General features: G+C 32.6%; 1 protein-coding gene across 1 annotated transcript; it reads left to right on the top strand.

The window, feature by feature from the left end:
- Nucleotides 1-862: 862 nt before the first annotated feature.
- Nucleotides 863-12525, top strand: LOC133177398 (uncharacterized). Its single transcript, XM_061312447.1, has 11 exons — nucleotides 863-925; nucleotides 1129-1175; nucleotides 1508-1548; nucleotides 1780-1905; nucleotides 2212-2414; nucleotides 2838-3002; nucleotides 3233-3419; nucleotides 6364-6512; nucleotides 7237-10960; nucleotides 11235-11455; nucleotides 11713-12525. Exons 1-11 carry the CDS (start codon nucleotides 863-865, stop codon nucleotides 11953-11955), a joined length of 5169 nt encoding a protein of 1722 aa, XP_061168431.1. The 3' UTR covers nucleotides 11956-12525.
- Nucleotides 12526-18594: the final 6069 nt, after the last annotated feature.

Genomic DNA, 18594 nt, shown 5'->3' with positions numbered 1-18594 from the left:
CGGCCATTTCCGTAACCGAAAAGACGAGCGCAATCGGCAATCCTCGGCTGACTCCGCTTCAATCGCATCATCTCGGGTCTTTCCGTAAGAGGTCGGTTTCACTCGGCACACCTCAGCCGATTCATACCTCATCAAACGTTTGTTGACGGCGACGGAATCAGCCGAGGTCGGTTTTTCCGCTAGTCGGAAAGGCCCGAGAAGTTGCGATTGGACTCGAGGTTCTCCGAGCGGATTTGATTGGCACTTTTTATAAAGAGAACCAGTTTAAAAACAATGTTTCTCAGGTAAACAATCATTACAATGCGGTTGTTTGTCTAAAGCTGTCGGGGCTCACGAGAAACATATTCAATCATGGTGCTATTCCTTGTAAGTATGTGGGATACCTCAGTATTTTTTCAAGCGGGGGAGTACATGTATTAAAACGAGCCATCAACTTCTTAATAGGGAATACTTATTCTTAGCCTTTAAAAGTTTATTTTTTATGGTTTCATTTTATGTTTCTATTACTAACTATGTATATTTTTACTAAAATTCTATTTTCATGTAAATTTGTTTAAGTCGGTTAAAGAACCATCAAAGATTTATTTATCTGTTATATATTGTATATATACTTTCCGACTAATAGAATTTACTTAACTTGATCACAGGTTTATGTGTTACGACCTGAACATTTTTATCTGCTTATACCTCAATTAATTATGTATGCATGCTGTATAGTCTAACTGTAAAGGTTTCATATTTTACATTTACTTTTATCATATACAAATATTCCATATTGGAGTGAAATATTCAAAATGATATATTCTTTAGCAAGTGAACCTGAGAATTCACCACTTAAAAGTGAAGGAGTGAATCATAAAAAATGGCCTCCCAAGGAACAAAGCGACAGTCCTCATTTGCAGACAGAGTTAATGTCCCCAGACAGGTACAAAATTTAATACCTGAATAAAAGACAGATATTAATATTGATTACTATATAGGGTGCTAGAGAAATATACTTGCCAGGTATTAACAGAATAGTTTGCTTCACAGCACTTATAATAGTTGTTTAAATTGAAGAATGTAAGTTTTATAACTTCTTTCTTTTGAATAAATAGTAAATTAAATGTGATTTTTTTTTTGTCGCAGAATGTCAAGCATGTCCATGTTAATTCTGTTAAACTACAACAAAAGGGGTAAGCTAAACTTGAAAATGGATATTTTGTCTTATCACCAACTAAAGAAATTTTGAAATCAAAAGTATATATTTCTTATATTTATTTCAGAAATCTGATACATCAAATGAATTTCATTTCCTAATTTGGAAGAAAAAAGGGCTGTTAATTTTTTGAATTCAGAAAAAGCAAAAGACATTTGTAGCAGAGATTTATCAAGACTGCAATTTCTTGGTTAAGAAAAAGAAAGAAAAAAAACATTGCTATATGTATTGCAAAAAAATGTAATGTTTAAAATGGATAATGAGATTCTGTAATGATTAGGAATTGTGTATTAAATTATATATTGATAGGTCCTCCATTAAGAAGGCAGTGGTCACAAATCAACAGAAAAGTAAGTGGGAAAAAAAAGACAAAAAAGTTTAAATTTTATGGAATTTTATGAATTTATTGAATGTATATACAAGTATACTTACCACAGAATATTTCTAGAGTATTGTGCAATACTTTTTAATTGGATTATGAATATTAAATACTGCATTAAAAAAAATTTAGGACATTTACCTGGATACACATAAGCATTGAGATAATCCATCATAATTTATACAAAGATTTCTACTTGAAGGTAAATCTGAGAATTTTAACAAAGATTTAGAAGACAAATTTCGTCAAATGCTACAGGGAAACATGGACAATCTCCCCAACCTCCCAAGATCAGTGGCCAGAATCTTTATCAGCTCAACATTTTCAGGTAATCTCTCTCTCTTTTCCTCTCTCTCTCTCCAATACAACCCCAAAATGTACTAGTACAAATCTACTCTACAAATTTTTATTGCCTTATCAATAATGATTTTGAACTTACATGTATATAAAGACATAAACAGATCACCAACACATTGTAGTAATGTATAAGTAAATTTATTTTGTTTACCTGTTTTGACCAGTGGCAGTAATCATCAGAATGCTTCCATATTTTTACCCTATGGTGCTGGCCTCCAATCTTGATTTTGTATTGTATAATAATTTTGATTAAAGATACAATGTTTCATTTTTGTAGACATGAGGGCAGAAAGAAACATTTTATCCCGTGAGGTTTTTCCAAAGCTGAAACAGCTATGTTTGTCCAAGGATCTAGATTTTCAGGTGGTGGATATGAGGTGGGGTATTACAGAAGATTCTCAGAATGACCACAGTGTGGAGAAAATCTGTCTTCAAGAAGTAGAGAACTGTCAGAAGTTGTCACTAGGACCCAACTTTGTGGTAGATTGTCTGTAAAATATCAGAAATATATTAAGCAATCATTGTACATGAAACATAAAACATACTCGCACATAAAAGGTTTGCAAACTAATACAGTCATGTATTTGATGAAATTTGGTGGGATGGAAAAAATAAACTTAATTATTTTTATAAAGATTGATATATTTAGCAAATTCAAGAAAAAAGATAACACTGATTGTTATTTATACATATACTATATATATTTATTTGAATGGTAACTTTTTAAAAAAAAATTGGGATTTCAGAAGTTTATTGTATAAGGTATTTAAACAAAGTGCTCTTCCTTTATTATTAACATGTAATTGAGCATCCTAAATGACACATGTTCATCTCATCTTGTTAATTCACTGAATTTGATTCTTTGAACACATTTTCAATTTTAATTTTGTTTCTGATGAGCAGGCAATCATTGGAGATAGATATGGATTTCGGCCCATACCTACAGAGATACTTCAAGATGACTTCAAGGTCATACAATCATACGTAACAAAAGATTTAGATATTAAACTGCTCAACACTTGGTATAAATTAGATGAAAATTGCAGACCTCAACAATATATTCTACAGGTATTTCTAATTTGTTTGAGAACATATGTTTATGATAAAAAAATGGGGAAAATTGTTTTACTTGAAGTTATGGCAATTTTTTTCAATGCACATGGCCACTTACAAACAAAATATATAAAGAAGTGAATGTGTATTTGCATATGTATTATATATTCAACTCAGAGAATCAGTTTAATTTGAATACTTGCCTTGGAAATGCTCCAAATAACTGTGCATAGTTTCATTTACAGCCAATCAGCTCTCAGTTTTCATTTTTTGCTGACTTTTCCCCGGGATGTGATGAACATCGTGCTAGACATACAAAAGAATGGAACACCACCCTCACCAGCTTACAAAAAGTGTTGAGGGATGCAGCACTAGAAGCTTTTCATTCCAAGAAATTTACAGAGGCTCAGGTGCATGAGTATTTTTACTCAGGTAATGAATCACACACAATTTTCCATAAAAGATTGTGTAAAAAATTAGGCACACATGCACAAAAATAATTTTTTTTCTTTTAAAAAATAATTGGTGATGTTACATAGATGTATACGGAAGCCCATTTAGGACCTATCAAAAAATATTTTTGAATTCGATATAACGAATTCTCAAGTTTGTTATAACGAATTTAATTCGTTATAACAGTTTCTTTGAATTCGTTATAACGAATTTAATCTGTTATAACAAATTTGTTGAATTCGTTATAACGAATTGAAAATTTTGTTATAACGAATTAAATTCGTGATAACGAATTCTAAAACTTGTTATAACGAATTAAATTCGTTAAAATGAATTCTTTAATTTGTTATAACGAATTAAATTTGTAAGAACGAATTTGACAAATCGTTATATCGAATTCATATATATTTTTCTACAGGCCCTGATTGTTGAATTTGATTAAACGAATTTAATTCGTTGTAACAAATTTTAGAATTCGTTCAAACGAATTTAATTTGTTATAACAAATTTAAGAATTCGTTTAAACGAATTTAATTTGTTATAACAAATTTTAGAATTTGTTTAAACGAATTTAATTCGTTATAACCAATTTTGGAATTTGTTATAATGAATTCAACAAATTTGTTTTAACAGATTAAATTGGTTATAACGAATTCAAATAAACTGTTATAACGAATTAAATTTGTTATATAACAAATTCAATTTTGTGTTATATCGAATTCAAAAATATTCTTAATAGGTCCTAAATGGGCTTCCGTAGATGTATGATAAGGTTTGAGAATTTTCATTTTTTCCCCTTGGGCCAATAGGGGATCAAAAACAACTTTTTTCTTTGAAAAGGTGGTTCCCAGAAAAATTATTTTACAAAGAAGCCCGAAGCCAAATTATATTTCAAAATATGATTGATGATGTCCTGTAGATAGGGTTGCAAAATTTTCATCTTTATCCTTTGGACCAATTGGGGGTGGGGGGGGGGAGGTTGAAAAGCATCATAAAAATCCTAATTTTAAAATTCCTGTTACAGTTGCTAGTTTATCTTTTAGAATATGATTGGTGGCATCCTGTAGTAAGGAATTTATTGCATGAAAATTTTACATAAGAGGTCATAGACCACGTGTTGTTTATCTTTGTTAGTTACCTGGGTACAAAGGAAAATAAGTTCAGAGACAAATACTAACTTGAGGATATTTCTGTCTTCTTTAATCATCTGTTATAAATTTTATTGTTTGAAATAAAGGTCTATGAGACTAGGCTGGATATAAAAAAAAAGGGGGGGGAGGGGGTCAAAGATTTACTTCTATTCATGAATAACAGTTTGACATTCGATGAAGTTACTACATTTATGCAAGCATCTGCATATTTAGCAATTTGCAATTTAAGTTAAAATATCATGACCCATGGGGGCAGCGATAGAGTCACAGTAAGAGGTCATGTTCTCATGTGGGAATTTAAAGTAAAGCAAAAATAAATCTTTTGAAATCTTCTTAAGAACAGTAGTTTACATTATTTGGACAAATTTATATGCAAGCACCATAAGTTATGCAAATGCAAATTTGTTTACATGAATATCCATGGGTCAGGGTAAGGATTTTACACTTTCCTATATTGTAAACCTTAATTGCCACATTGTATGGTTCCCCACTATAAATTAAAGTCCAGGCTTTTTGATATCATTGGCAGCTGCTTTTTCAATAAAAGTGAAACTCTTAAATTTACTTAGCTTGTCATTGGTCATTTGTTAAATTATTTTGTTAAAAAATATTCTGATTGTACACACAAGTACTCTGAAGTTGATATTAAAAAGATGTTTGAGTTTCTGATTGACAATTTCTGTGTGGTTTTTGGAGACCAGGTCTTCCAACAATCTATTGGAATTCCCATGGGTACCAATTGCGCCCCATTATTAGCAGACCTATATTTGTATTCATATGAAGCAGAATTTGTTCAAAATCTTATACATGAAAAGAAGAAAGCACTTGCTGTGGCTTTCAACTCGACATTAAGATATATCAACGACGTATTGTCAGTTAACAATGATTATTTCCATTCTTATGTCGATATGATATGTCCCAGTGAGCTTGAAATAAAAGATACCACAGAGTGTGACACATCTGTTTCATATTTGGATATTTCACTAGAAAAAGACGTTAATGGTAATCTAACAACCAAGCTTTATGATAAATGTGACAACTTTAACTTTTCAATCATCAACTTCCCTTACTTATGCAGCAATATACCTCCATCACCTGCATATGGGGTTTATATCTCTCAGTTGATTCGATACACAAGAGCATGCTCTACGTATGAACAATTTCTAAAACGAGGTAAATTATTGACAAACAAGTTGATGAAACAAGAATATCAACAGTCTCGTTTAAAGTTGTCATTTCGTAAGTTCTATGGTTGATACAATGACCTTGTCAGCAAATACAATTTATCATTAAGTCAAATGCTGACTGACGTTTTTCATACTAATTATTTGTCCATTATTTACACACTGAATTGTCGACGGATTTTTCCGTTATTTCCCGATCATAACAAGGAGCACACGGCGGGTGTGACCTGTCGGCAGTGGATGCTCGCTTCTCCATGGCACCTGATCCCACCTCTGATATTTTAGAGATCCGTGTTTGCTCTCCTCCAAAATTTGTATTGTTTAATGGAATTTTGAACTTGAATACTGTTCGTTATCTTCATATATTTCATGGTATCATTCAACATTGTTTGTAGCAGAATTGTTGAAAACTTCATGATAATACTTCAGATCATCAATAAGTAAAGGGGTCCAGAGACTTGTTCATTTGTCAGAGTAGGAAAGTGTCTCATGGGAGTGTTGAACCCCACAAGTCTCCTGTATTCTAGATCTTGTTTTCAATTTTTTGATATGTTTGCACCATGGTAAAGATATTGTTATCTTCTTTAGTCACAGAGATAGAAATCCAAAAGGGCATTCTGTCGTCTGAAGATCCAGCATCACAAACAGCAGTCTTCTGTCGTGAAATTACAGGCTTCAGTGACTTCGATGACACTTTGACGATGCGCTTTATAGACACTGTCAAAGAAAATGGGAAGGTACTTAATTTTTAAGTTTAGAATTAAAGTAGAGAGAAGTTTTAAACGTTGAAGTGATGAATCAAAGATTTTCTGCATTTTACACATCAAAAAAGGATACTGAACATATTATGTTTTAAGTTTCTTAATTTATTATGACTGGACAACCCATATTTTACATAACTTTTTTTAATATAGATTTATTTATATAGATGCAATATTGAAAATATTGTGGAATTTCGGTATTTTTCCTTACAAGAGTTTTAAATCATCCCCGTTTGATAGAGGCTTGCACTAGCATAGTGCTCGTTTCTGTAAGTCTCAGTGTTACAATTTGACTCATTGCTCAATTTCACTTGTGCTGCTATAACTGGTGCATTTCTCCAACACCAAACAAAACTAATATTTCCAGCTCTTTTTATTCTAAATTGAAGATTTTTTAAGTACTTTTAAAATTTGTAAGCGAACTTTGTCTTCTTCAGTATAACATCTACAGCTGTCTTTTAACTTGTCTCAATGGCAACATACGAAGTTTAAAGAAAATAAAAACCAAATTAAAATTCTATAGGTTTGTCTATGAAAAATCAAAAAAGACAACAACCATAAATTGATACATTTTTACTGCAAAACTAATTTTCTTACCCTTAACCTTTGCATTACCTAAATTTTCAAGAAACGAAATATGTCTTTGTTCAACATTTTCTCTTGGTTATTTATCATAAGATCTCTTTTGTGCATTTTGTAGAATAATGTTAACTCAGAAGTACGAAAGCTACAAAACGAACTCAAGAAAAAATTGGAAACAAAAACAAAACTTAGACACAGTCACACTTATAAGATTGATTGGAATACACAAGGAATAGGTCCAGAAATATGTAAAGAACATGAAGAGTACTTGAAGAAATTTTGTAAGGATTTTTACGATGATTTTAGTCAAATGATTGATAATGCTCTTGACAAAAGAAAATCACAAATTCGCCGCAGAGAATTCCGGAGCCAGTTTCCAGAAATTCTTCACCACCTTCATTTTTGCGAAACAAAATGCAAAACATTTTGTGGACAGGAAACCATTTTGAACACAGCGAAAAACTACATTTTAAATACCAGCATGAACAAACCCTTTGTTGTTCACGCCCCATCTGGAAATGGCAAAACATCAGTAATGGCTATGATAATGAAAAACTTGCGCACCTGGCTAAAAGATGACAACTTTGTGGGGATTATTCGATTTTTGGGAACGTCTGGACTTTGTCTGAATGTCTATGATGTATTGGTAAATTTGGTAAAACAACTTTCCGATGTATCAGGGATACGCATGGAACCTATTGGTTACCAAAAAATGAAAAATTTGTTAGAGTACTTCCCACGGTTCATCAGAAGGGTTGCAAACACTTTGAAAAAGCCGGTAATTATTCTGCTGGATTCCATAGATCAACTGTCAAGGGAATACGATGCACATAGTATGAAGTGGCTACCAATGACGCTACCACCGAATATAAAGATCATTATATCCACACTTCCAAATGAGTTTGGGATTCTAGAGAGTATAAGAGCTTTGTCTCCAGATTCAAACTATTACTTAGAAATAAGTGATCTTCCACTTCAAACAGGAAAAGAAATGATGGAGAAATACCTATTACTTCAGAATCGATCGCTTTTACATACCCAAGAAAAGGTATTGATGAATGCATTTTTGAAATGCCCAAGTCCCCTCTTCTTGAAATTAAGCGTAGACGAAGCAATGAAATGGAAATCATACACCGAAGAGCATCATTTGATTTTGCAAGAAACAGTTCAGGGTGCAATAAACAAGCTCTTTGACAATCTTGAAGTGAAATTTGGACCCGTTGTCACTGGTCATGCGCTAGGTTACATCACCATAGTAAGAGACGGTATCTCAGAGAATGAGTTGGAGGATGTTTTATCCTGTGATGACGAAGCTTTAAATGACGTTTATCGTTATCACAATCCACCAATAGCTGGTATTGTAAGAATACCACCTGTTTTGGTTGCTCGGATCAAATACGATATTAGAGAATACCTTGTGGAAAGACTCTCGCAAGACAAATACACCATGAACTGGTATCACAGACAGTTTACTGAGAGTGCAGAAGCCAAATACTCATCAGGAGCACAAGGGGAAGTATTGCAAAGGAATTTAGCTGAAATTTTTATGTGCGAGACGTCTGTGAAACGAGATATAACATTAACCAGGAGAAAATTGACCATTTCAAATGCAGACAGACAAGTGACTGGGCAGCCTGTATCAGAACATAACAAAAGAATGCTATTTTGTCTTCCATATCATATTATTCATGCAAGAACCTCTATGTCATTGCGAACTGCAAAAGATAAATGCTTCTGCAATTTTAATTTCATCTACAACAAATTAGCGGCCTTCTCAGCAGATGTTTTTGTTAGTGAACTGAATGAATTTCTTCAATTTCAAGAAGATCAGGAATTGAAAAAGTTGAGGGACTTCTTTGTTTCATTAACAAACGACGTAATCTCACCAAAGAGATTGGCAATCAGTCTTCTGGAATACGTTTCTGTTGATACTGCAGACATTTCTCTGCAAAAACTTCTTAGTAAGGCTGAAGATTTTCTGAAAAATCAAAGTACGTCTACTTTGATTCCACTTCATCCAGGACAGGCTCCTAGAAAAGATCTTTCAGAAGCTATCACTAGTACCTTCACTGGGATTGACAACATTGTATCCTTTAGTCAAGGGACAGTTTTGGTGAAAGATTCACCAAGTCAAAATGAGGATGTTGCTAATTCGTCATACAAAGTTTATTTCGAAAACGCTGAGGAACTCATGGATGTTGATGTTCCCTTTATCAAAAGAGAAGAACATCAACCCATTGTTGACAGTGATGGTCAGTATGTAATCTATACTTCACCAGGTTCTGTGACATGTCTTAATTTGATAGAAAAATGTCAAATTGAAAGACAGTTTCAACATCTATGCACAGGGGGTTCCAAGCAGGGTATGGTTTGCAAAAGGATCAGTGCAAATACAAATTATTTGGCAGTGCTATTTGAAAATGGAGTCATTATAGAACTGAAGATCGTTAACTTGGAAGAGATAAATAGATGGTCTTTAAGTGACAAAACAGCAGATGTACTAGATATGATCAGCACAGAAACCGAACATCTTTTGGTACTACTTGCAACACATAATGGCAGTGAACTTCTGGTTTATAGCAACGAGACAAAATATCCAAAACGATACTATTTTGATTATCAGCTGTGCAATAACTGCTGGGGATTATCTAAAGCAGAATGCTTATTTAGTGTCTTGGGTAACAAAGGAGAGACAACCTGTACAATAGAAAGTGTCGATTTCTCCAAAGGAAAAACCAGGACACCGATTGATATCCAAGATCGATTGAAGTACATTTCGTGTTCAGAATCGACATCTTTAGTTTGTTGTTGGGGTGATGAATGTAACGTTGTTGTTGCTCTTGATCTGGAAAAAAGAAAATCATTGTTCAGGGTAACAGTCAGTAATCCAGTGACCTGTGCTACACTTTGTGGGGGATCCTTTGTTTTGATTGTAGGAGAAGAAGACGGAACCATTTCATTGTATGATAGTGTGACTGGTAACCCTTGTGCTAGTGTTAAAGCCCATGAGGGCAAGGTTCAACAACTAGTCATGCTGGACGATTTTCTGATTTCTCACGGGAAGAACAAAATGTTGGTTTGGTCTTTGAAATACTTACTTGAGAGTCTACCGAAGGGACAAGAAAAGAAACTTATTTCCTCTGCTAAGCGGTTACTGGATCACACTTCAGTCACTTGTATTGCTTTGCATTTTGACGATGACAAGTTTATTACCATAGATGGAAACGGTTTGTTGAAAATCTGGACAATTGATGGGGGAGGCTTTGTGAAAGAATTCCCGACCGACATGAAGCCGAGGAAAATCTTGTGTTTAAAAGAAATGTGTTGTGTTCTTAGTGAAAACAGGGAACTCAGGGTCTTTAACCTGCAGAATTCAGAAAGTGCTGATTTTGAATTACCAATAGATGTTCTAGACATTGTAAAAGGAACAAACTCAATGACATTATATACGCTTGGAATGAAAGGTAAATATCTCCTTGTGTCAGTTTTGGACTTGAAACAAAAGACGATTCGAAAGTCATTTCCTCTTCAGTCCGTTATAAAGTTTGAAACTGTGGACATTTGCCTGAGTCAGAGCGAAAGGTACCTTTGTATTCGGCTAAAAGTTGTTCCAGAGGAGTTGGAAAATATAAAAGCCTCATCAGAAAAAAGGTCTTTTTCCCCACAATATCATCCAAACAAATTTGTAGCTGTTGATTTACAGCAGGAAACTGGAGGACTCATGCCTTGTGTGAGAAATTTTAGTCCTGTTCCTCACTTAGGAGAAGTCATATGCCCTCATATGGGAAATTCAATGATAATCAACAACAAAGATTGGGTCAGGTTTTGGGACATTCCAACAGGTATTCTATGGCAATTACATATACAGTGTATAAAAGAATTATCTGTAAACAATGTCAGCTGATTGCAAATACAGAATGCACCAAATTTTTAAATTTTATTTTGAAAAAGGTAAAAGGAAATTAAGTAGAAAAAGAGTAACTTCATGACAATTACGTAATTATCATATGGTACTGAATTTTAAAATTGTTAAAGTTTATCAAGTTCCAATTGTTGAAGTTAGCGTGAATATACATTCCAAATCTGGAGTGGTAATAAGCAATGTTTCTCATGTAGGAAAATGCCGCAGAAGAGCAAAAGACAAAGAACAGTCATCAAATAAAAGTAACTGGTTTGAGAATTTTAAAGATTTCAAAGGACAAAGTAAAGCACTTGCGCAAAGCAAAGATGGGCGAACAATGGCTTTAGGAATGAAAAATGGTTACGTTTTTATTTTTGATGTTACAACAGCTTATCCAATTGGGGAAAAGTTACCTATCACCAAACATGCAGCACCAGTATGTATAACGTCGAATATAATGTCTATCAATTTTGTGACAACAATAAAACTTGATTGTTTATGGATTATACAATAATTTAACAACAGTGTTCATTCCAGTATGAAAGCTAATCACTGCACCTGTAATTTAATTATCAGATATCATTATGTTATTTACAAAAAAAAATGCTCTTGAAAAATTTTGATACATGTTTTCACTTGAAAAAAGCATATATCTCCGTATCATTTTACTTCAATATTATCTTAATGTTTTAGGTTAGGCATGTGGTATTTTCGACGGACTGTCGTTGGTTAGCGTCAGCATGTGAAAACAACAAAATTAAAATATGGAACAGTACTACTGCTTCAGAGATCTTCAGTACCAAAGCACTCGGGGAGGTTCAGGAAATGATTTTCTCGATTGATTCAAGACATTTAATTGTACTGTCTGGCAAACAGTTTTCACGCATATTATTGTACAGAATACACGCAGGAGACAATTCGAGGGTGGATAAATAACTTGCTTACAATTACTCAGGGTCACTTGAAAATCAAAACATCTTGATATATATTTTCATATCATTGGTGATACTTTTTAGAATTTATGAAATTAATTGTCATCATTTCATGGTCGATACAGTGACCTTGTCAGCAAATACAACCTATCATTAAGTCAAAATAAATGCTGACTGACGTTTTTCATCCTATATTTGATAGACAATTATTTACACACTTAATTGTCTACGGATTTTTCCCTTATTATTGAAAGTGCGTTATAAAATGTTTTTAAAATAACTTTATAAGACACATTATTAGATAAGAGACTTATATTTTACAATGATTTTTTTAAATTTTACTGCATAGATAGATAGAAGAAGAAATCTCACTGGATTCAGGAGATTTATCACGGTTCCTTATTTTCACCCTTTTACTTAAAACTACATGTAGAATGTTAACAATTTCGTCCATGTAATATACTATGTTTATTTTATCGATAATGTTGACCTTTTAACCTTCACATTTGAGCAAGTGGCTTAGAATTTATGGGCATTTTAATTGTATAGTGAATAAAAAAGCTGCATGTTCAAATTTGTATCCCATTAAAGTTTTTCCATATGAAAATATCATTTTGACCTCGTCTTTCGAATGAATGACCCCATATCTTTGTGTGTCATCTTACCACTGGTCATCTATGCAGTGAATGTGTTCTTTAAGTTTAAAAACGGATACACTGCACTGCATCATTTAAATGAGTTGTAGCTGTTTCAATAATATTGACCATGTGACCTTAATCTATTACCAAGAAGAAAACGATTCGTGAACAGGGCAAAAAGCACAGACCCCTCAAAACACAGAGGTGGGATCAGGTGCCCAGGAGGAATGAGCATCCCCTGTCTACCGGCCACACACGCCATGAGCCCTCTGTATTTATCAGCCAGTGATAAACGGAGTAATATGTATTCCTTAGCATAAATACGACGGCCTGACAATTGTTTGAAGCATATAGTAAAGGAGCGAAAATACTAGTCCAGTTTATATTAGATTGACGCAATTTGCAGGTGATAGTGGAATATATTGCTGCACAAATAGGGAGAGATGACGGAGAGGCTGAAATCATTCTGTTTATCGTTTACTCAATGGTTTAGATGTTAGTCGGCCATTAACGTCTAAAGTCGGTAAAACGTTGAGGTATGAAGCGTATCTGTGTATGACTCTATGATAACCACTGTTTATTGATAAAACGTCGTCGATATATTGACATCTTTATACAGGTGCAATTTAAGTTTTCTTCTCGTGAAGAAGCTTTTTGAATAAATTCTGCTTTATAAGAATATAAAAGCAGGTCGACTAACAAAGGGGCCGAATTAGTGTCCATGCATCTGGATTCAAAGAAATCATTGGAACACCTAGTCTCCAAAGAATATTTTCAGTGAGGGATTCCAGTATCTTTTTAATATCACAGAGTTCTTGTGTGTAAAATCAGAATGGTTATTTTTTAAAAAAAATTTTGTAGATGATGAATCACAAGATATGAAAATTTGCGAATTCCAATTTTATTAAAGAGGCAGTTGTTTATGATGTCAAAAAGCCTGGTCTTAAATTTATGAAGAGAAAACGTTAGCAAGCGTTGTCAAGTTAATGCCATTGATTTTTGCAAAATTTTGTGATTGTTTAAATTTTCCAAAAATTCTTCGAAGTTCTTCAAAATCTACATTTGATTTATGCCACTTCTTGAATATATTGTAGCACAGTGCGTCACAGCACTTAATATTTTTGTAAGGAGTAAAGACAGGGGCTTGGTAGAACATTTAATAGATCCTGCAATATATATCTCTCTGTAAGGATTTTATGAAGTTTTGGAATCCACTATAGGTACGGTAAATCAAATTCACCTCCATTGACTGGAATGTTAAAAGTACTTAAAATTGTAACTTGATTTTGAAGAAATCCATTCTTTTAAAAGGAACTGTTAGTATAGTTTGATTACCAGGACATCTATTCACAAAATATCTTACGATCAGTCGTAGTCGTAAGATTGTCGTAAGTTTTTTTCTTAAGATTTTGGTTATTTACAAAAAATCGTACGTTTGACGTTACGTCAAAAACAGTCGTAAGTTTACGTCTAGTCTTTAGTTGACGTAAGTCTATAAATACGTACATGGTATCAACTCTAAAAATAAAAATGGCCACCACGTTATCTTTATCGTAAAAAAAAATCAAAACGGAGCAGAAAAAAATATTTTGGGTCGGCACAGATCTGTTTGAATCACTGACCGACGGAGAAATGGTACCGTTTACCAAGAGAGGAAGTCAAAAGAGAGTGTCACCCCCGTAAAGATATATTGACAATGCAAAAAGAAAGAAAGAAAGAAAAGAAAAAGAAAACAAAATGCCTGCAAAAAATTGACATGAATAAAAATTTATTAAAAAAAATTTAAGGGGGGGGGGGGGGAGAGATTATATTCTCTTTTCAACAAAATAATTTTTTGAAACTAAAGTTAAGAAAGTAATTTGCCAAAACTAAATATTATAAAAGCAGGGGTTAATCGATGGCCTTATATGAAAACGACAATTCTCTCTAAAAAAAAAAAAAGGCGGGGGGAGGGGGGATACTACACATTAAGGCAACCTGTCCTGGGGCCAATTTTCATGAATTCCAGTCTGAAAAAGGGGTATGATATTTATATTTTTATTGTATTTACTTAAAAAGAAATTTTTCAACCCGTCACTATGTTTTTCAAGAATATTTTTATTAAAAAAAATATACGACGCTGACAAATATTCGCTACTAGGAAAACAATGTACTTGTTTTTTTAAAAAAGTCAAGAAAAACAATTTTGTACCATAGAATAAACTTTGTCGATACAAGCATTATACAGTCAATATCGTTTGTAAAATTACTTCAATTTTGTTTCAAATTGAACCAAAAAAATTTTTTTTATTCGAACTACATTAATTTTAATCACATGTATTTTCTGTCCTTTCTCAGCAAATTTGAACAATATACATTCGAATTTTATTTTCATTTTTGTTTTATTCAACTTTTTATTTTATGATGCCTTCAATAATTTCTGGTGGTCAACTGACTTTGAATACATCTTAATTATTTTTTTCAATCGGCTGCGCCCTCTGTGCCTATTAAAATTATCCGTCCCTGGTGGATACAATCAAGTTTGACGCCGGTCTCCACGGGTACCTCAGATAGTCAGATTCAAGTATTCTATATATATCCATACAAGATCTGTAAATCTCTTGAATCTCATTTGAAATACTTATGGTGGATCGGACAACATTAAGAAATACTGAATCCATACAGAATTCCCTGTGGAAGTGAAATAAAATAAGACTTTGAAATGTAAATTATTGTCCAAGACATACTTACTGGGGCTCTACTAAGTCTTGGAAACAGACATTTTTAAGAGTGACCCATTTTCAATCACTATGAATCGGACAAAATTTCACCATGCATTAGACTGTATGAATGGAATCTGTAGCGAGATGCAAATTTAGTGATTTTTCCTTAATTTTGCGAGAGGTAATTTTAGCGATTTTGAAATACATAGAAAGAAAAGAGTAACCTCCAATATTGAATGAACTGTTAGCGATATTTAATGTTAACGATCTCAACAACTTCACGTAATATGCCCAAATTGAATCCTCGCTAAAATTTCTGCTATTTGAACAGGTATAAGATTTTTCTTAATTACTGTCTGATTGCGAATATTGATTACATTTCAGATCGAGTTTATCAAATCTCGAATTTATTAAAAATTTTCTAATTGCTAGATCTAGAAAAGAGGCCTTTGAATAAATATTGAACATTTTCTAGCCAAAATTGGCCTTTTATTAATGTTTAACATGTTCTTTTTCTCTAAAAAAAAAACAACATGACTTCACACCTCTGATTATATCATTAAGCGTTTTTTTTTTTTTTTTTTTTTTTTTTTTAAAAAACTGCGGTTTGATTCAATTTATTGTTTTAAGTGTACGTATTCCAGACTTGATTTCTCAGTATGACGCTAAAAATTTAAATTAATTTTTTAATTAATATTTAATTTAACAAGGGTACCGTATAGCATGGCATCCCTCGCAAAAGAGCACATCGATCCTGATATGAATTTATTACTTACTTAACTTCCGTTATGCACTCACTCACTCACCTACTTAACCCCCCCCCCCAAACACACACACATACAAACACACACAAGAACGTTACTAAATCCTCTCAAACTTCATATTTTTTTTCAAAAGAAAAACAATTTTACTTTTTTTTTTTTTTATATATTCCTTGAAGAATATTTCTATAGTTCTAAGTTAAACACATAATTTGCTGTTATTAAGTTTTGAATATTGAGCATGTTGAGTTTTTGATGTTCCATGTCATGCGGTATAAGAAATGCTGCTATAGTTTGAATCATTAATCAATGTTAATATATTTGAGCAGTGATCATATGAATGATTTCCAAGATATAACTGAATGGAAGTATCGAACTTTGCAGCTATTATTGTTTACCTACAACTTATAAATCACCCTTGCTGCAGTGAACAAAAACGTTAATATTGATTTTCATGTTATTATAATATCAGTCTTGCTGTAGTGAATTTACCAAAAACGTTAATGTTGATTTTCAAAATATTCTTATTGTTAACAAACAATATTGCATAAAATATAATAATATATACGAATGAATCAGAACTGAGACAACCCGTAATCATGGTATATTGGCGACGTTAATTCGTTTGCGTTCAAGATTGCCTCATCGGGTTTCCCGCATTAATTACTTCATCTGCGCATGAGCAGTTGTCGGTAACTAGGGAAGAGAAAATCTTACGGTCGTTTTTCACTTACGACAATGTGTCGATCTTACGACCACTTTCATGAATAGCTCGTAACTTAAATCTTAGGATTATCGTAAGTTCAAGCCGTAGTCGTAAACTTACGATTTTTTGTGAATAGGTGTCCAGATGTTTAAATAAAACCAAGTTCTTCGAAAATGCAGTTGTAACTACATTGTAGACTGTCATAAGACAGTATTACCCGCATTAAGGTATTTGCCTCTAAATGCAGTATCCTTCTTATTTGTGTAACCAGAAAAGAATCCACAATAATTCTATAATTTACGCAGAATATATACATGCATTAGTCAAATCGAGCATAAAATGCTCATTTGAACATGTGGCCTATTGGCCTCTAATATATAAGTATTTTTTTTATACTAAGTTCTTTACTTACGGAAGGCCCATATAGGACCAATCAAAAATATTTTGAATTCGATATAACGAATTGTCGAATTTGTTATAAAGAATTTAATTCGTTATAACAATTTCTCTGAATTCGTTATTACGAATTTAATCTGTTATAACAAATTTGTTGAATTCGTTATAACGAATTCAAAAATTAGTTATAACGAATTAAAGTTGCTATAACGAATTCTAAAACTTGTTATAACAATTAAATTCGTTAAAACGAATTCCTTAATTTGTTATAACGAATTAAATTCCTTAAAACGAATTCGATAAATCGTTATATCGAATTCATATACATGTATATTTTTCTATAGGCCCCGATTGTTGAATTTAATTCGTTATAACAAATTTTAGAATTTGTTTAAACGAATTAAATATGTTATAACAATTTTTAGAACTCTTTTTAACGAATTTAATTCGTAACTGATTTTTGAATTCGTTATAACGATATTACCAGTCTGAAATTACAAAATTTAATGATGTAAACTTTTTTTTAAAAAAGAATTTTTGAAAGATAATTGTTTCAAAAAAGGGGGTGTAAATTTTTGGCCCATATTTGGAACCTGAATTCATTGTCAAAACAACAAATATTATTTTAATGTAAAGTGTTTTTGCTTAACTTATGCACTTGGAGTTGGACTTGCGTCACTCTATCAGTACTAGTTTTACTGTTATCATTATTGGATTGCACATGGTGTACATACATCATATATCAGTAAAAAATTATAGTGTGTTTTAAATGGAATATATTATTTTATGAAGTTCACGGTACCAGTAACAGGCGGAAAGTACATTATAACTATGGAGTGCTAATTATTTAAAAATTTAGGTATAGAACGAGGTAAAATAATCTAAAATACAAATGGTTAGGGGCCTATAGTTTGAAAAGGGTCAAAGATCATTGAATGCCACATACAAGTAATACAATACATTGAAGCAATTAAGTCCGGGGGCGGGGGGTCATTCCACTCCCTGGAACTGGAAAAAATCAAATAGCGTTAAATAAAATCGAAAACCCCAAGACCATCTTTGTATTATGACACATTAAATGGTATAAGGGGTCATGACCCCCAGAGATCTGGCTCCTGAAACTGTAAATGATATATATATATATATATATATATATATATATATATATATATATATATATATATATATATATATATATATATATATATATATATATATACGTTGATAAGTTAAATTCTTGGTACAGTAAAAATACTTAAATAAATAAGAACAGAATGTTACAGTCCAAATAAAATATAATCTTTACCGTTAGCGCTTTCAGCCATTTGGCAGTGAGGGTTCTTTATCGTGCCAACGCCTATCGTGACATGGAGCCTCGGTGTTTAAGGTCTCATCCGAAGGATCCGCAACTTTCACTTCAAAATGCCGAGCGCTTGGCGA

Source organism: Saccostrea echinata, unplaced genomic scaffold, assembly GCF_033153115.1.
Source record: "Saccostrea echinata isolate AGI-Se365-2 ecotype Australia unplaced genomic scaffold, CSIRO_AGI_Sech_v1 ptg000126l, whole genome shotgun sequence".
NCBI classification, from domain to species: Eukaryota; Metazoa; Mollusca; class Bivalvia; order Ostreida; family Ostreidae; genus Saccostrea; species Saccostrea echinata.
The sequence above is the reverse complement of the archived record's forward strand: the minus strand, read 5'-3'. Positions and strand labels throughout refer to the sequence as shown.

Excerpts from the sequence above, each read along its gene's own strand:
- LOC133177398 (XM_061312447.1), top strand. The coding sequence starts at position 863 with ATGGCCTCCCAAGGAACAAAGCGACAGTCCTCATTTGCAGACAGAGTT. Across the intron at positions 2,415-2,837 it reads CACTAGGACCCAACTTTGTG|GCAATCATTGGAGATAGATA; the intron begins GTAGATTGTCTG and ends TCTGATGAGCAG. Across the intron at positions 10,961-11,234 it reads GTTTTGGGACATTCCAACAG|GAAAATGCCGCAGAAGAGCA; the intron begins GTATTCTATGGC and ends TTTCTCATGTAG.